Source organism: Delphinus delphis, chromosome 16, assembly GCF_949987515.2.
Source record: "Delphinus delphis chromosome 16, mDelDel1.2, whole genome shotgun sequence".
NCBI lineage: Eukaryota > Metazoa > Chordata > Mammalia > Artiodactyla > Delphinidae > Delphinus > Delphinus delphis.
The window spans coordinates 50,329,058-50,349,550 of record NC_082698.1 but is presented as its reverse complement, the minus strand read 5'-3'; the positions used below and the strand labels follow the sequence as shown (position 1 = coordinate 50,349,550).

Sequence of the window (20,493 nt, the reverse complement as noted above, 5' to 3'; positions counted from 1 at the left end):
ATTTTTAAGTGACAAAAGAAACCTACAGAAAAGGATATCCTGAGTCAGATATGTACAAATTAAACAATTAGGTTTAATAAAAAAAAAAGTTTAAACAGAAGATATTTGTAAGTAAGGTTTGCTTAGAATATTACAGACTTTACCCATATATAACAATGTTCTAGTCAATTTGAATGCCGGGGAGAGTTTTCTGTTTTGAAAATGTCTTTGCCCCAAACCATCTGTGAGGATCAACTCATCTTTGAAACACTTACTGAAAATCAGGCTTTGTGACTCCGTATCTTTAAAATCTTTCCAAATGTAGCTTGAATCATTAGATTTTAAGTCCCATAGGTGAATTACAGTATTACTCAAAAAACTATTCTCAGTGCACACATTCTGTGATGTGATGTTCATCCATATATACTTTTGTTTTTTTAAAAAGTGACTTTTGAAAAGAAAATGAAAAAAATCTCTCCTCTTCCTCTACTCCCTTTCCTAGGATGCCTCTTGTGATTGTGTTGTAGCATATCTGAAACACAAGGCAGTTTTGTTGACATCACTGATGCTGCTTGTCAGCAGAGATTGGTCAGTGCTGCCAAACCTTTTGGTTAGTCATTTCAAGTGTCCATGTCCATTGCAGCTGCTCTGGAACTCATAGGAAGATCCCAGTTTTTGCAAACTCATGGAAGAACCACTTGGGTAAGATGGAGTTTGTTATACGGTTTTCCAACAAGTTAATATGTGAAGAGTTTAATATTAGAATAAAAGTTTACCTTTCTGCTTTGTCAAAAAGAAAAGTGGAATATCATGGACATCTTCCTCTTAGGACAGAGGAAGGTTTACCTATCTTTTGGAATCTTTAGTAAAATGCTATAAGAGTTAATGACATAAGAGTTAATCAACTTAAGGTTAATTGAATGCAATTAACTTAAGGTTAATTGCATCCAGAATTCAAAAATCCTAACTAGAACCCACTAAGACACTTCACTTAGTAAAGCAGCCAGAATACTTCGGTAATCAGTTAACTATGAATTGCTTACTTTTGTGCAGTGGTGTTTTATAGTTTTTATGTATTATTTTTGTATCTATGTATTTATTAAATATGTTTATGCAAAATGCTTAGAACAGTTCCCAGCACTGGTCAATAACTGTTAGCTCCTTAGTATGTGTAGTATGAAGCATGAAAATTGCATGCATGGTTGTTATTCAGTGTTTTTAAAAGAGAATATTTTCTGTACATTTTATGCTTTTCCCCCGTCTAATGCTTAAAAAAACTTGTCTCAAAATGTTTCCTAATGTCTCAAAATGTTTGACCTGAACACTTCTCATCCTAGTCAAGGTTTTATAGCGAGTACTACCATTATTTAGGGTCAAAGATATTTGGAGGGTAGGTGGTTTTATTATTGATTGGAGATTATATTCATGATCTTTAAGCTCTTGTGCTTTGATGGAAATAATAGCTTTTTCCTTCTTTGATCTGTTGAATCTAGACTACTAGTCTGTTAAAAAAAATTGGGGGGCTTCCCTGGTGGCGCAGTGGTTGAGAGTCCGCCTGCCGATGCAGGGGACACAGGTTCGTGCCCCGATCCGGGAAGATCCCACATGCCGCGGAGCGGCTGGGCCCATGAGCCATGGCCGCTGAGCCTGAGCGTCCGGAGCCTGTGCTCTGCAATGGGAGAGGCCACAACAGTGAGAGGTCCGCGTACCGCAAAAAAAAAAAAAAAAAAAAATTGGAAGGATTTTTTTTTCCTTTGAGACATAGAAATAACTTAAACATTAATGACTCCCAATTGTCTTGGGCTGTACTATAAATTTATTTTATTTAGAAGAATTTTTTCAGTATTCAAAAACATTGGTTTGAAATATGAGACTAGCTTTTTAATTAATTTCTAATTTTAGTACATTAATAGTAAAGAATAATATCTATATGATATAAATTCTTTGGAATGTGTTGATATTTCCTTTGTGGTGGAAAACTTTTCCTTGGCCAAATAGTAAATATTTTAGCCTTTTCAGCTGAGAGGCAAAATTGATGTTATATAGATATTAATAAAATCATTTAAAATGTAACCATTTAAAAATGTAGAAACCATTTTTAGCTCATGGACTGTAATAAAAATGGCAGTTGACTGGAGTTCTCCTGTGGACAATAGTTTGTTAACTAACCCCTGGCTTGGAGCCTGGTCAGTTTTTGTGACTGTTCTACGTTTGTTTGACTAGGATATATATTCTCTATGTTTTATGTAGTGGTATATCTATTATATTAATCTTTTAGTATCTTTAGGATATTTTATTAGGTATATAAATCTTTATGATTGGTACATCTTCTTGGTGGATTGTTCCTGTGGTCATTAATTAAAGCCTTTCTTTATCCTCATTAATACTTTTCATCTTTAATTATACCTTAATTATAACCCGTGTGTTATAATAATATTGCTGTGTCAGCTTTATTTTCCTTGGGATTGTTGAGATTTATCTGGTGTTTCTCTCTTTTTGTTTTCTTTTGTTTTATTAGGCCTTACATTAGTTTTCTAGGGCTGCCATAACAAGGTACCACAAGCTGGGCAGCATAAACGACAGAAATTTATTCTCTCAAAGTTCTAGAGGCTAGACATCTGAAATCAAGATGTCATCAGGGCCATGTGTTCTTTGAGGCTCTAGGAGAGGAACCTTCCTGCCTTTCTAGCTTCTGGAGGTTGCTGGCAATCCTGGCCATTCCTTGGCTTGTAGATGCATCACTCCAGTCTGCTTCCATCTTCACATGACCCATGCTTCCAAATTTCTGTGTTCTTACAGGGACACCAGTCATATTAGATTTAGGCCCCACCCTAACCCATTATGACCTCAACTTGAATATATCTGCAAAGATCCTATTTCCAGATGAAGTCATAGTCACAAGTTCTGGGTTAGATGAATTTCTAGGGGGACACTATTCAACCTGTTACAGTTCTATTGAGGTATATACATGCAGTAAATTTCAGTCTTTTTTGTTGTACAGTTCTGTGAGCTTTGACAAACGCATGCAGTTGTGCAGCTATTATAATCACACTTTAAAATTTCTTTTCTTTTTTCCTTTTAAGTCAATCCCTATATCCACTGCTAGCTCCTGGCAACCACTGATCTGTTTTATGTCTCTGCAGTTTTGCCTTTTCAAGACTGTCACATACGTGGACTTGTATATTTTTTAGTCTTTGGAGTCTGGCTTTTTCACTTACTGTAATGCATTTCAAATCCAGTCATGCTGTAACATGTACCAGTAGTTTCTTCCTATTTATTACTGAGTAGTATTACACTGTATGCATATATCATAGTCTGTTTATCTGTTTACCAGTTGAAGGATATTTGTGTCTCTTTCCAGGTTTTGGCAATTATGAATAAAGCCACTGTAAACATTCACGCACAAATTTTCATGTGAGGTTGTTTTCATTTCTTGCCTGGGGGTGGGGATTGCTAGGTTGTGTGGTAAGTATATATTTAACTTTTTAAGAAATTGCCGAACTGTTTTCCAAAGTGGTTATATGATTTTGTATTCCCACCAGCAATTAATGAAAGTTCCAGTTGTTTTACATCCTTGTCCACACTTGGTATTGTCAATATTTTTCAAAAGCCGTTCCCATAGGTATACGTTGGTATCTCACTGTTTAATTTGCATTTGCATAATAACTAATGATATTGAGCATCTTTTGTATGCTTATTTTCCAATTGTGTATCTTTGGTGAAGTGTCTGTTTTCCCTATTAACAAAAATTTTGTCTGTTTTATTATTGATTTTTGATAGTTCTTTATATATAAGTCCTTTATCAGGTATATAAATTATGAGACAAATGAATATTGAAAAAATGGAATGCGCTTTTTGGGAAAGTATTTACAATTGTGAGTTAATGGAGTCAGTTAAAAATCCTAGACTTGGGCTTCCCTGGTGGCGCAGTGGTTGCGAGTCTGCCTGCCGATGCAGGGGACACAGGTTCGTGCACTGGTCCGGGAAGATTCCACATGCCGCGGAGCGGCTGGGCCCGTGAGCCATGGCTGCTGAGCCTGCGCGTCCGGAGCCTGTGCTCCGCAACGGGAGAGGCCACAACAGTGAGAGGCCCGCTTACCACACACACACAAAAAAAACCCCAGACTTTCACATTATCATTATTTTTGTTGTTGCTATTGTTAAAAAATAGCCACTTTATAAATGCCTTTTGCCTTTTTTGCAGTTTAGCTAATAATTTTGCAATTGTCAAAAAACCTGCTTTGGTTTTATTGATTTCCGTTTCTTGATTTTCAGTTTCATTAATTTCTGTTCTCTATTATTTTTGTGTGTTTGTTTTGGCTTTAATTTGCTCCAGTTATGGATTTGACACCTTTGCTTTAATATAAGTATCTCATACAATAATTTTTCCTTCTAAGCACTGCTTTAGTTGCATTCCACAAATTTTGATATGTGGTGACTTCATTTGCCTTCCATTCAAAATATTTTCTCATTTACTTTGGGACTTCTTCTTTTGACCCACAGATCAAAGAAATTTGTTATTTACTTTCTAAGTGTTTGAAGATAATTTTTCTGTTACTAATTTCCAGTTAAATTCCCTTATGTTCAGGGAGCACATTCTATTTTCTCTACTTTTAAATTGAGCTTCTCAAATATGTAGGTTCATGTCTTTCACCAGATATGAGGTGTATTTATCCATTATTTCTTCAAATATTTTTCTGCCTCACACCCTTCCTTCTGTGACTTCAATGATATGAATATTAGATCTTTTGTTATTGCCCCACAGCTCCTGCAGCAGGCTCTGTTTTTTTTCTGTTCATTGTTCAGAGTGGATGATTTATGTTGATATATCTTCAAGTTCCCTCTGTTACCTCAAATGCTGGAATTTAGTCCATCCAGTGCATTTAAAATTTTTGATTATTGAATCTTTGCAGTTTTAAAATTTTCATTTGTTTCCACTTTGTATATTCTGTCTTTGCTGAGACTTTCTCTTTCCATTCCCTTTAAGATTTCATCCTTACTTTTGGAGAATTTTTATAATAGCTCTGTTAAAATCTTCTAATTAATTTCAACTTCTCTTTTATTTTGTCATTGATGTTTGTTGATTATCTTTTTCTGTGTGACTTGAGATTTTCTTTGTTGTTTTTACATTGAGTAATTTTGGATTACATTTTAGATGTTCAAATGTTGTGTTGTGAGACTCTGGATCTTGTTTAAATCTTATGGAGAATACTGTTTTTTGGGTTTTTTTGTTTTTCTTTTTGTGGTACACGGGCCTCTCACTGTTGTGGCCTCTCCCGTTGCGGAGCACAGGCTCCAGACGCGCAGGCTCAGTGGCCATGGCTCACGGGCCCAGCCGCTCTGTGGCATGTGGGATCTTCCTGGACCGGGGCGCGAACCCATGTCCCCTGCATCGGCAGGCGGACTCTCAACCACTGCGCCACCAGGGAAGCCCTGTTTTTTGTTTTTTTTTAAAGCAGACAAATGATCTGATTAGGGTCAGACTGCAAGTTCTAATTAGCCACCTTTGGATTGTGGTTGTAATATCAGTTGTTTCCAAAGCCTCGGCCATGCTTGCCACATCTGTTTTGAGTGTACACCTTCCAAAGGCTAGCTTGGGACCTGGGCATAGTTTTAGTTTATTTCTCAAAGTCTTTGAAATGCTATTTAGGATCAGTTACTAGCAACTGTGGTGTTCAGGAATGGTGAATCTAGTAATTTACATACAACTTCCTGGAGTCATTTTCTTTATGACTTCCTTATTTTCCATTTTCCTGGGCTCACCTTTTTATTCCTGTACAGTGAAAACTGATGTATTATTTTTCCTGTTCTGCTTCTTCCCACGACTACCCCCATGTCCAAGGCAGTTGAGTTTATGTTGTCCTCCTCTTCTTTGAGGTTCCTGCTCTGCACTGGGCAGGAAGTTATTGTGGATGTTGGGAAATAAGTCAAATTTTACACTCCTTTTTTCTCAAATATATACTTGTTTGTAGGACTGGCCCTGTTTTTATATGTCAAGGCAGAGATAAACTTTTTACTGAGATGAATCTTGTAAAATTTCTTTTTCTTTTTTTTAAACATTTTTTAATGTTTTCTGAGAACATTTGTTCTTCATTAGGATGTTACATTCTCTCTCAGGTCAGATTCTTAATGTCTGTATGGTATCACCAATAAAAATGTAATTTATCTCTGCTGGAAATTTGGCAACTGCTAATACTTCACTGTCAATCACTGTTAACCTGTTCAATTTTTCTAAATACTCATTCCTAGGCCCCATCGCTAGAGATTCTGATTCAATAGGTATACAGTACAATAAGTAAAGAAGAAAATGATCTACATACTTATGTCTCCTATTTTAGCACTCCTGTTTCAATACAGGACATTTCCATGGTCTGGGAGATTTCCTTCAGGACAGATAGGTCTGAGGAAGGTTGCTATGGCAGTACTCCTTGAAGGTTGTTGACTCAGTGGGTGTCCCAAGGCAGCTAGGTACCATCTGAACAAATAAGGTATTGAGCCGCAGTTGTACTGCCTTGGTCAGGGACTCAGTCCCTCACCATCATCCCAGGCATATTCTTTTCTGGTTCATCTTTCTTAAGGTTGTCCGTGAATCATTGAACATGGCCATCTTTCAGCTGGTTATTCCTAAACCACTTCAGCAAGGGGTAGGACATAATACTATTCTGTCATTTTTAAAAAATTGAGTTTAAGGACAAAAATTTAATTTTTTCAATTTTTTAAATTGAGGTATAGCATACATTCAGTAAAGTGCTTAAGGTGTACCCGTCTTAAGTGTAAAGCTTGTACTTTTCATTTGTATGTACGCATACAGACAAGACATAGAACATTTCCAGCATCCTTATGGAGTATAATGCACTTTACTGTCAATAACCCCTTTCCCCTGAGTCAGCCACTGTTCTTCTGATTTGTAGCACCATAAATTAGTTTTGCCTTTTCTCAAACTTCATATAAATAGAGTCATGCAATATGTATCTAGTATTTTTAATCAAATGATTTTTGTGGTCAAACCTTTTTTTTTTTTTTTTGTGGTACGCGGGCCTCTCACTGTTGTGGCCTCTCCCGTTGTGGAGCACAGGCTCCGGACGCACAGGCCCAGCGGCTATGGCTCACAGGCCCAGCCGCTCTGTGGCATGTGGGATCTTCCTGGACCGGGGCACGAACCCACGTTCCCTGCATCGGCAGGCGGACTCTCAACCACTGCGCCACCAGGGAAGCCCATGGTCAAACCTTTTTGAGCCATTTAATATTATTGTTTCTGACTCCTTTATACTCAGAACACCACAGCTGATTCAAATCAGACTTAATTTGACTTTTATTTTACATTTTTCATAGGTGAGGTAGTCTTAAAATTTTTAAGGAAATTTCCCATATTCCTTTTCCCACTTTAAAACTTTCAGTGGCTTTCTGCATCATCGACTTGTATAGTGTATGTTATTTATTCCCACAAAATATTCTTTCCTGAGCTCTGTTGTTTCCTGTTCCACATTTCTTTCTACCAGTGCATAGAGATGAAAAGGAGATTTCTAAAATCTTATTTCCTGTTTGCCATGCTTATATTTGGCCTGGGGTGAATTCAGGTTGAATTCAGTGTCTGCAGTTAATTGTATTAATCTTACGTTTTCTTTTTCTTCTTTCTGACAGCATGATGAAAGTGGTTCATTGCATGATGTTCAACTCTCCTTGTCATCTAGTCCAGAACCAGAAGATGGTGATCAAATATACAAGGTATGATGACTAGGTAGTCATGCTGAATTTTTCAAAAAAATTTTTATTACTAAAATTATAAAGCAATAATAATTAAAACATTTAATAATAAATATATTAAAACCTGCAGCTTTGCTGTCTTGGATTTTAATCAGATTTCTTTTACTACCTTATTAAGTTAAAATGATATCACTGTGGTGCTTTAATTTGAGTTTGTCTTATCAGTTGGATAATCATCTGTCCCTGTATTAATATTGGTACAGGATTCTTTTTAAAAAAATAAAAATCATTAAATTCTTTTTTATAATTATGAATAACAGTTTTTAAAATATGACTACCAACAAAAATTAAAACAGTTAATAGGTACTTCTCATATATAATCACAACATTGAAGAAATATTAATGAAAATGACATTAATTTATTTTTTTCATGTTTAATGATAAAATTATAGAATGCAGATGCAGGTTAGTGTTTGAAGGTGTATTTCTTTATAGTTCTCACCTTGAGGTCTATTTTTAGTTGAAGAAAGCTCTTTTTGTTTTTTGCATCTACCTGAATCACATATTTACTTCTTAAGCACATACAGGTATTCTTGATGTCTTTCATGTTTCCAAGTAAAATTATTGTTTCCTTTCACATTCTGTTTTCAAGGTATAATAGTCAGTGTGTGCTGCTTATCTGTAGTAACAACCTCAAAATATTGGTGGCTTACAATAACAAAAGTTTATTTCTTGTTATTTCTCGATATGTTGCATTTTGGTTGTAGATCAATGGGACTTCACGTGTCCTCTTCATTCTGAGATCCAGGCTGAAGGATCAGCACTTATCCTGGGACATGTTTTTTGTACCTGAGGGAAAGTAACATTGGCATAATAACATGTGGATTCTGCTTGGATGTAACATATGTCGTTTCCAAAACAGGTCAAGTGGCCACGCTTGGTATTAGGGGTCAGAGAAACGTAATTTTCTCATAGGATGTGGAGTGACCTATTGGGAACAAATTTATGTATAAAACACAAAATCAAAAGAATATAGGATAGTAGTCACATCTGGTTATCTAATCTTGGCTTTTCAACATGTTACCTACCTGTTGTCATATAAATTTCTTCCCGTCTCTGGGCTTCCATCCTATTGTGAGTATAATAATAGGTTTGCAGTAGGACATCTCTTTTTAAAAAACTTTTACTTGCATACTCAATTGAGAACCATTGATTTAGATGATTTCTGATTATCTCAGTTTTTTTAAGTTTTGTGACTGATATTTTAAGAGTAAAGTTGACTTTTTTCCTGAATTCTTTTTTGTGAAAAGTTTTTTACATGTAAAGAAATTCTTTTTAAAGAAAAAAAGTTTAATTCCAACTTTTTTATAGAATTAATGTCTTCATTTTGTCCATCTTCCTTTACAGTTTGTCTGTTAATTTAATACTACATGATAGACATATCATGTATTTATTTCTTGTCCCCAGTGCCTTCCTTTCAGGCAGATCATTCCTAGTCTTTCTTCCTTCTTTCCAAGGTGAGATGCAATAGCTCACACTGTCTCAGCCCAGTACACTAGACTGTCCTTCACTTTCATCAGCAAATCCCCAAGTATGTCATCTTCTTATCCAAGATGGTTTCGCAGTTCAGTTTCAAATGATACAAATATGGTGACTTATACCATTACAATTTTAGGGTCTAAAATCTACACTGGACCTGCCATGTCTACAGTCTTTCCTTTATCTCAGGACAGCTGTCTCTCCCATTCCCTTGATGAGCTGTTCCAGACATTGGCCACTCTCCTCAGCCTCTTTCTCAGCTACTCTTCTCAACTTCTGCAGGTGGCCTTGTGTTTTTCAAGCAAGATCTTCTGCTGCCTGCCTTCTGACTTAGTCTGTGTCTATGTCACTCTCAATCACTTTATTCCAGTTGTAGGGAAAAGTGACCGCTGTGCTGTGGAAAACCAACCTTTCTTCTCGTGTTCTGGACTCTTATCTTCTGCTGCAGTTAAAGACCTCCTCTCTCATCTCTGTGCAGTGTGCTTTCTCAACTTCCCCTTCATCCTCACCTTATAAATTTCTGTATCTTACCTATCCTAAATTCAGTAAATCGAATAAACCTTTTCTTGACTCTCCTTAAACTACCTTTCCAGTTAATGTGGAAACCTGGGAAAATAGACATTTGGCCTGGCCTTTGTCGTCCTACAAGCTTTATCCCTTGGTTTTTGTGTCACTTCTGTCTGAATTCCCTATATACCCCTTAACATCGCCCCCCTCCATTTTCTTTGTAGGTTCCTTTTCTTCTTTAGCATGTAGATTTATATCTTTAGTCCAGTCCTCATCAAACTTTCTACTGTCATGATTTCACATATAACATATATATTGATAACACATAAGATCAGTCTCTCTCATACTTGGTAATCCAGTTGTCCCACTGGACATTTCCACTGTGTGTCCCACTCACAGATGGAATACCTCTAACACACCTCTCAAGAGGTGTGTGTACCTCTAGCAATGTATTTAAAACTCAAAAATATTCCTCATTGGGGAATTCCCTGGCGGACCAGTGGTTAGGACTCAGCGCTTTCACTGCCAGGAGCCCAGGTTTGATCCCTAGTCAGGGATCCCATGAGCTGCACGACGCTGCCAATATACATATATGTATTTCTCTTTGGACATATTTCTTCTCCTTCATTCTCTGTTTCTATTTACTATATCATCTAAGCTAGAAATGGAGATGTCAGTCTTGACTACTTCTCTGTGCTCTTCTCTCTCATGCAGTGAATTGCCAACATCTTCTTTTCTCCTGTTTCTTCTCCTCCCTATTATCATTCTCTTGGGTCAGGCCCCTGCTCTTACCTGGCATATTACAACATCTTAACCAGTTTCCTAGCCTAGTTTTGTTGTTGTCCTTGTCAAGTATATCCTCCAAACAGCTGTCAAAGCCATCTCAAATGCAGATCTATCTGTTACTCCCTGACTAAAGCCACGCTTGATGTTCAGGCCCTCTATGATCTGGCCCTTGCCTAATTTACTAACCACATTGCTCCCCACTGTATACCACAGCCTTCATGTGACAGCATCACTGCCTGTAATTCTCCAAATATGCTATGCTTGTCCCCATCTCTGTATTGTCTTATAGAATCCCTTACCCTAAAATACAAAGCCTGACACACTTTGTGTCCTTAGAACTTTTTACTTATCCTTTAAGACTACACTGGAATTACCCATTTCCTGATGTGTTCTCCTTTGCCTGTCTTTATGTGTAAAATCCTTAGAGCAGTGCCTATTCTAAAGTAAGTGCTATATGCATGTCGGCTATAAATGTTATTACCATACTGTGTTTTGATTTCAGCTTTGAGTCCATTTCCTCCAGCACCAGCAGAACCTAGCCATGACTGAATGATGGCTGTGTAGTATTCCATCAAGTCGCTTACTGTATTGTATTTCAGTTGTCCTCTTACAGGACAATTCTAAATTTGTAACTTTAAGAGAATATCTTATTATAGGTTTTCTCGTACTTAGGATCATTTCTTTGGCATAGGAGTTGGATAACTGAATCAGAGAGTGCAAGTAATTTTTATGACTTTTGTATATACAGACATACGTTTGTCCAGAAACGTCAGTTGTTATGTCTGATAATGTACCATTTTTTCTGCAGTCTTGTTAATCACATTGAGTATTTCTCCCCCAATTTAATACCTGTAAAACAATACCTTTAATACTTTAATTTGTATTTCTTCAATAAGTCAAATAGAACATTTTTCCAGTTATATGTATATTTGTGAGAACTGACTATTTGTCTATTGGGGCCTAGAAATGATCTTATATGTTTGAACAGTCTCCTAATACACTTGAGTTATAAATTCTTTGTCATATTAGCATAGGTTTTCACCAGCTTTTAACTTTAATGTTAATTGTATAGATGCTTTAAATTTTTATATAATCAAATATACTTATCATTTCTTAATAGCTTAGTTTGCCACTTAGTTTAAAAATATGTCCTTCATGATTTGCAGTCCATCTTTTTTTTTTAGTCTTGATATATTATTTTTTAAAGGCCCTAAACTCTTTAAATTCAACTGGAAGTCATTTTTTATATATAATAATTAGTCTTTCCCAATGGTGGTATACATAACAGCATTTTAAAAAATATTTTCTTCCCTGTTGTTTCTTCCCCATTGCGATGCTTATTTGATATGTGAAAGCCTTCATAAAATGTCTGTTTCCAATCTCTTGTTAATGAGACTGCAATATTATTTTTTGTTCCCAATATATCTGAAGACGAGTGTATACTTTGCTCATGACCAACACATTATAATTATTTGCTCACTTTTCTCTCTGGAAAGATGTATCATTCACATATATATTCTACAGTTTATCCCTGAACAACACAGTTTTGAACTGCATGAGTCCAGTTACATGCGGATTTTTTTCAATAATATATACTGTGGTACTACACCGATTTGCAGTTGGTTGAATCCAAGGATGTGAGCCTTGTGGTTGTGGAGGAACTGTGGATGTCAAGGGCCGACTAAAAGTTATACCCAGATTTTTGACTTTGCAGAGGTTCGGTGCCCCTAACCCCTGCTTTGGTGCCCCTAATCCCTGTGTTGTTCAAGAGTCAACTGTGATTTCCTTGCTTGCATTACTTCATCAGTATATATATATTACTTCATCAGTATATATTTCAGTATATATTTCAGTATATATTTCTGGATAATTGAATAGCAGTAAACAAAATGGGCTAACTATAGGGTAATGATACCTTATACTTGGAAATGTAACTGGATTCCTGCTAACCTTGACAATAGGTTTCTCTTAATACTATTAGGAACTTAGACTAAGTTAACAGGGTATTTACTCTTTGATTTAGGCAGTTCTCATGAAAGTAGCTCATGGAAAAAGAATCTTCCTTGTTATCCTTCAGGCACGTTTATCTTTCTGCTGATTTCTGAACCAGCCATGAAATGACTCTGTGCCTTTAATTACACAGTTTTCTCTACTTGTGGCCTTCATTTCTTCTGACAGGCGACTCTTATACATTCCTTGAAATCTAGCTGAAGTTACTGTTTTGTGTGTAATTTATTTTACTACGTGGCCTAGTTCCCGATTTTCTTGTCTGTAAAATGGGGATAATAGTACCTACCTCAGGGTTGCAGTCGGAATCAACTACTTAGATACCTAAAAGGTACTTAGTTCTTGGCACCTGATTAATACTCAATGAATGTTAGCTGTTGCTGCTATTACTGTTCATTGTTTACGTGTCAGACTCCTTAGACTATGAATTCTTAGAAGACCAAAATGGGTTTTTTTTTTTTTTAATGGATTAATAGCTGACATATTTAAGAAGAATTTCCCCCTTAAATAAACAACCAATTCATTACTCAGTCTTCATCATTGATTTAATGCTTCTCATTAGTGTTTTTAAATACAATTAAATACTTCATGTTAAATTTTTTAAAATATTTCAGAATGAAGATTTATTAAATGAAATAAAACAACTTAAAGATGAAATAAAGAAAAAAGATGAAAAAATCCAACTATTAGAACATCAGCTTGTAAGTATTATAGTGTAGTATGTAAAGTGCAGGCTTTTCAAACTGGGCAATATGTATATTTTTTTATAAAACTAGCCAGAATTGAAACTGGATTTTATTTTTAGCTTTTAAGATTGCAATATTGTATTATTTTTAAGTTACATGCTCTCTTAAAGTATGTGGTTTAACTTTCAGTCTAAATAATAAATTTTCAAGGTGAAAAACTCAATCCATTTTCAGTTGCCTCTGTTTTGGGTATTTGAAATTCACCAATTTACATTCATGTTGTTGAGGAACGAAACTGGTGTTTAGTCTTAGGAATCTGAATGGCTGTCTGTTAGAATGGCTGTTCTAAAAAAAAATGTTTCTTGCCCATGGATGATACTGAGTGATCTCTCAGAGATATGTCTGAATCTTTATAATTTTATAATTGTTATGATATCAAATGTTAGTTCCATATGAAAACTGTATGTGCTGTATCTTGAATTTAATTATAATTTGGTTTGTAATAATAAAAGGCCAGGATAACAAGAATATAATGGCATAACAATCACAAGAGGCCAAAGAAAATCTTTGTTGGAAGTCAAAACTTATTTTGACATAGCAAAGCAATGCAGCAATATGAAGGAGTAATCTCACTCAGAATATAAAGGATATAATATATTGAGCTCTGAGCCATTGGGGTCAGATCAGAATCCACCTTATGAATAAATAGTAAGAACAGATGGATCAGATGTTATGATTAAGGGTATCAGAAAACTTATGAATCTGAAAAAAGAATAACTGAATATTGCAAATTGAGGGCCTACTACATATAAGATTAAAAAGGAAAAGAGTAAGACCAGTGTTCGTATTTAAGAACTAAAGACAAAACCCAACCCAACCAATTATTAGGGAGAAGAAAAGGTACTTTTAGGAAATTAAGCTTCAAATTTTGCAAAAATCTGTTACAGAGCACAAGAAGTTGTATCTAGTGCACTTTAGAAAAAAAGGTTATGACCCTCACATTTTATAACTAAATGCATTTTTATTTATATACAAAGATACATTCTCAGACCTTTAGCATATTGAAAAATATGCCACCCAGTTATCTTTGTAAAATTATTTAATAATGCATCCTAAATGCTTGAGAGAGAAATTTAAAAATAACTCAAGGGCTTCCCTGGTGGCGCAGTGGTTGGGAGTCCGCCTGCCGATGCAGGGGATGCAGGTTCGAGCCCCGGTCTGGGAGGATCCCGCGTGCCGCGGAGCGGCTAGGCCTGTGAGCCATGGCTGCTGAGCCTGCGCGTCCAGAGCCTGTGCTCTGCAGCGGGAGAGGCCATGGCAGTGAGAGGCCCGTGTACTGCAAAAAAAAAACAAAAAAAAACTCAAGAATAAGGAAATAAAGATTAAAATGAATGAGTGGTGAAATGAAAACCATCTTTAGAGAGATTAGGTGGGATAAACTTCCCAACTACTAACGGGAGAAAACTTAATGCTCATTATTTAATCTTATGTAATTATATATAATTTAATGTTAAAAAATATTAATTTATTAATTAAAACATGTTTTGAAATAAAAAATTTTAATTAAAATTTTAAATTGCTATTAATTTTTGTAAATATTTAGATTAAATAAAATAGGTTTGAGAAAAGAGTTAAGGGATATGCTGAAGAAGTCAGTAGCACTGAATTGTGTATCTACAAATGGGTATCTAAAATTATTCTTTTTATATACTTAGATAAATGTTTGTGAAATGCTTTAAGATAACTAATAGTAGATTAGAATAATGTATCTTGCAAAAGATGAAAGTAAGAAGACATCTAAAGTAGAGAAATACCAAGGATGTCTAAAAACAGCAGAAGTAAAGTGACAGAAATTAGACCAAATGTAATAAATATAATAGTAAATGCAAGTGGCCTTATCTCATGGAGAGAGCTTTGTTGAGGATTTAAAGCAAAATCCATTAATTGCTTTGTATAAAGGAAATTTAGATAAAGTAAAACAGCACAATAATGCTGAATATAAAAGGTTGGGTGAGACAATAAAGTTATTCTCATCTAAAAAACTGAAGTTGCAGTATTAAAATTAGAAGAAGAAATCTAAGACTGAAAAAAATTATGAAAAGAGGTCACTTTATATTGATATATGATTAATAAATAATGAAAGATATAGCTTTTTATGCTGAGAACTTTTAATAGTGTCCTTTTTAACTGCAGTGTGCCTCTTAAAAAATAAGAAATGTTCTCTTCCTAGCTGAAATATTATCTTTAACCAGTTAATAGTAATTTTTAAAATATTTTCTAATATCCATTCCATATTCAGATTTCTGCAGTTCTAAAAATATCCTGTACATTTGTACATTACATCTAGTTATTCCTTAAGTCTCTTTTACTTTAGAATTATTCTTTTTTCATTGTACTGACTTACTGAAGAGACTGGGCCAGTTATCCTTAACAATATCTCACCTTACAAATAACTTTTAGAAAGGTTTTAGAAATATCTAAGAGAATCCTAAAGAAAGGAAGAAAAGCAAAGAAAAGTGAAAACATTACTCTTTAGCGATATGTGCTTCAAAATTCTCTGTATTTGATACATTAAACTTAGAAATCGTATTTATCTTGGAAGATCCCATCACCTACCTTTAGTTTAGTTGTGGAACTGGGAAGTCACTTGTTCAAATCAAGAGAATTTAAAGAGATATAAACCACTGAAAGTAGAGATAGGTAAGAGCATTTTTCAGATTACCAAAATTAAAATTGCCTTTCTCTTTACAGTTTTTTTCTTTCCTTGTATCCCTAATTTGCTCTTCTTAAAAATAGCAAAATGGCATCAGAGGAGCCATGGAATAGGAATTAGATAACTTTTCTTCAGTATTAATTAGCTGAATCTCTTGTCTTCAGTATTAATTAGCTGAATGACATTGGCAGTTTCCATCAGTCTCTAGTGCTTTCTTTATCAAAAATGTGTTTTTTCTAGATGATTTCAAAGTCTTTTTCCATTTCTAGCTTTCTATACTTTTTATCTTTTTTCAAAAATAGGCACTCAGCTCTAACCTATGTTTACATGCAAACTTCAAGAAAAATATAGCGACAATATGATGTGTTAAATTCATATTTTGTGTGAAATATACAGATATAAAATCAGATTGCAGTGCTCCAGAAATGAAACTGAAAGGTATAGAGGCATGACTATTTGAACCTTATTCCAAAGTGCTGAGAATGCCCATTTATTTTCATCTTAGTGTACTAGTTAAATGATAGTTAATTTAGATGCATTTGTTTATTGAATCCTCAGAATAATCTTATGAAATTATTGTGTAGAATTTTCTTTGTGGAGACATTAGAAAGTGGAATTCAGCTTAAGTAGGTTAGCACTGTAATATATTTGAGAAGCCATAACCAGCCTGAAGCTGCATAGACCTGGGTTCAAATCCTGGCTCTGAAACTTAGTAGCCGTCTTCTCTTAGGGAAGTTACTTAATTTCTCTTAAGCCTCTTCTATATGTGAGGATAATAAAAATAATACTGACCATATAGGGTTGTGATAGCTAATTGAACTACATATGTAAACTCTCTAATGCTACAGTTGGCCCATGGGTGCATGATAAATAATAACTCTTATTTGATGATTTGTCCCAAATCACCCAGCTAGTAATCAGTGCATATCTAATGATGTTTTAAGTTTTAAGTAAAAGTCTAACTAAAAGTGACTTGAAAATAAGAACATTTATAAACTTAAATAACAAGAAAGTATATTGGTCCCATCTGCTTCCATGGTTTCCTAATTGGTCATTTGGGTAATGGCAAAGTTCTAGGGTAGCTTTTTTGGAATCCTCTTGGCTACCCCTTCATGGTCACAGGATGTCTGCCATAGCTGTATGTGTCATATACTCAGTAGTCCCCGAAGATATGAAAAGCACTTATTTTCTGTAGCATACCAATTTTAAAAATTAAGAGCACTTTCTTAGAAATAACCCAGGCTTGCCTCATGTTTTATTGGCTAGATTTGGGTTCTTTGTCCCTTAAGCACTGAGGAATGGGATTAATCAGACTGGTTCAGACTAATCAAACTCTATCACTGGGTCAAGAGAGGATACTGAATCCCTGAATATGGGACTGCATAGAAGGTGAGCATCTGAACAGAATCTGTCAGCAATAAAGAATGCAGATGGAGAGGGAGTGATTTGAGTAGCTGTTTTCTATCTATTGAAATCACTAAAAACTAGGTTTTCCAAATTGTGGAAAATTCAAATATTTGGCGGTTATTGTTCTTCATATGTTACCACATAGGCCACAGACAGGACATTATTTCTGGAATTGCAGCAGTCAGGATAGAACAAGTAATGTGCTTGCATTAAGATAAATGTCTTACAAAAGACATTAATGTCTATCTTATAAAAGAAATTAAAAATGATACAAACAGATGGAGAGATATACCATGTTCTTGGATTGGAAGAATCGACATTGTGAAAATGACTATACTACCCAAGCAATCTACAGATTCAGTGCAATCCCTATCAAACTACCAATGGTATTTTTCACAGAACTAGAACAAAAAATTTCATAATTTGTATGAAAACACAAAAGACCCCGAATAGCCAAATCAGTCTTGAGAATGAAAAACAGAGCTAGAGGAATCAGGCTCCCAGACTTCAGATTATACTGCAAAGCTACAGTAAACAGGACAGTATGGTACTGGCACAAAAACAGAAATATAGATCAGTGGAACAGGATAGAAAGCCCAGAGATAAACCCACGCAGATATGGTCACCTTATCTTTGTTAAAGGAGGCAAGGGAAATGGAGAAAAGACAGCCTTTTCAATAAATGGTGATGGGAAAACTGGACAGCTACATGTAGAGAATGAAATTAGAACACTCCATAACACCATACACAAAAGTAAAGTCAAAATGTATTAAAGACCCAAATGTAAGGCCAAACAGTATACAACTCTTAGAGGAAGATATAGGCAGAACACTCTATGACATAAATCACAGCAGGATCCTTTTGACCCACCTCCTAGAGAAATGGAAATAAAAGCAAAAATAAACAAATGGGACCTAATGAAACTTAAAAGCTTTTGCACAGCAAAGGAAACCATAAACAAGATGAAAAGACAACCCTCAGAATGGGAGAAAATATTTGCAAACGAAGCAGCTGACAAAGGATTACTCTCCAAAATATACAAGTAGCTCATGCAGCCCAATATCAAAAAAACAAACAACCGAATTCAAAAAGGGGCAGAAGACCTAAACAGACATTTCTCCAAAGAAGATATACAGATTGCCAACAAACACATGAAAGGATGCTCAACATCACTGATCATTAGAGAAATGCAAATCAAAACTACAATGAGGTATCACCTCACACCAGTCAGAATGGCCATCATCAAAAAATCTACAGACAATAAATGCTGGAGAGGGTGTGGAGAAAAGGGAACCCTCTTGCACTGTTGGTGGGAATGTAAATTGAACAGCCACTATGGAGAACAGTATGGAGGTTCCTTAAAAAACTAAAAATGGAACTGCCATATGACCCAGCAATCCCATTACTGGGCATATACTCTGAGAAAACCATAATTCAAAATGAGTCATGTACCACAATGTTCATTGCAGCACTATTTACAATAACCAGAACATGGAAGCAACCTAAGTGTCCATCGGCAGAGGAATGGATAAAGAAGATGTGGCACATATATACAATGGAATATTACTCAGAGATAAAAAGAAACGAAATTGTGTTATTTGTAGTGAGGTGGATGGACCTAGAGTCTGTCATACAGAGTGAAGTAAGTCAGAAAGAGAAGAAGAAACACCGTATGCTAACACGTATATATGGAATGTGAAAAGAAAAAAAAAGGTTCTGAAAAACCTAGGGGCACACAGGAATGAAGACACAGACATAGAGAATGGACTTTAGGACACAGGGATGGGGAAGGGTAAGCTGGGACGAAGTGAGAGAGTGGCATTGACATATATACACTACCAAATGTAAAATAGATAGCTAGTGGGAAGCAGCCACATAGCACAGGGAGACCAGCTTGGTGCTTTGTGACCACCTAGAGGGGTGGGGTAGGGCAGGTGGGAGGGAGTTGCAAGAGGGAGGGGATATGGGGATATATGTATACATATAGCTGATTCACTTTGTTATATAGCAGAAACTAACACAACAATGTAAAGCAATTATATCCAATAAAGATGTTTAAAAAAAAAGATAAATGTCTTATATTATCTGTTTTCTTCTTTACAAATTCCTATTATATTGAATTCCAGGAGGTCTTGATTGACCTGCATATATATTGAATTTTGTTTCAGTGACTGTCCCATGTTTCAGAATGGGAAATATGTCTATACTAAGAATACAAAGAATGTGAAACACGTCTGTATTACAGAGATTTTTGTTTTGATTAGATTTTATTTTGATTATGGAAATTGGGATGATCCGATTGCAATTAAGAAAAAATTTGAATATTGGTAAATATTTTAAAAGTAAAAACTTACCATTTTAGCTTGATGCAATAATCTAGAATTTGTTATGTAGGTTTTCCTACAAGAAAGCATATTTACCTCCAGGGGGGTTGTTTAATAAATAATATGGCTATATTCCAACCTCACACCAAGGAGAAATTATCATTATCAATCTTTTCCTTTTTTAAAAATTTGATATTTATTTGAGAGACCGTAGTTTACACAATAGGCACGTTATTTTGTGTTGTATAAATTACTGAATGAGTATGATCTGAGTGAAGTCATGTGAAGAGAATTTATTTATGAACTGAGATGGTCAGATGGATCTTGTCAAAGGGCAGAGATCCTTTAAAATGTTCCAGTCCAGTAAAGTCAACACATCATTAAAAGGGCTTTTAAATGCGTTGCACGGGTGAAGTGACAACCTTAATTGTGGACTGGTGGTATTTAATAGCCGAGTCCCATCAAAAATGAATTTAAGAAAGAAACTGTGCTGCAGTGATTGTAGTACCATAATACTTTAGGGACGTATTTAAAGTTTTGCTATTATATTCTATATATACTGTATATTGCTGTATATGTTCTACATCTATATACACATATATTTATATAAATAAAATCATAGGTAGTGTGTTGTATAGGCAGTATAAGAGATTGCCAACGGTAATTTTGACTACTCAAAATTTTGCCTTGCTGGGTGAATCTAAAATCCAGTCTGTGAAAAAGATGGGAGACTACTGAATAGATTTTGATGTTTGCATTTTTTATTTTAACCCCCTAAGAAAGACCCTAATTACTTTGTTTGTATGTATATGTGTATATATAGAATTATACCAATGTAAAA

The 20,493-nt window shown here is 35.2% G+C and overlaps 1 protein-coding gene across 3 annotated transcripts in view; it reads left to right on the top strand.

Moving 5' to 3' along the window:
- The window catches only part of CCSER2 (coiled-coil serine rich protein 2), a 162,448-nt gene that overhangs the window by 113,808 nt on the left and 28,147 nt on the right, over positions 1 to 20,493 (top strand). For all 3 annotated transcript variants that reach the window (XM_060034671.1, XM_060034675.1, XM_060034672.1), the window contains 2 exons: positions 7,621 to 7,704; positions 13,137 to 13,223. In XM_060034671.1, the coding sequence (XP_059890654.1) occupies positions 7,621 to 7,704; positions 13,137 to 13,223 (171 nt within the window). The remainder of the gene's footprint in view (positions 1 to 7,620; positions 7,705 to 13,136; positions 13,224 to 20,493) is intronic.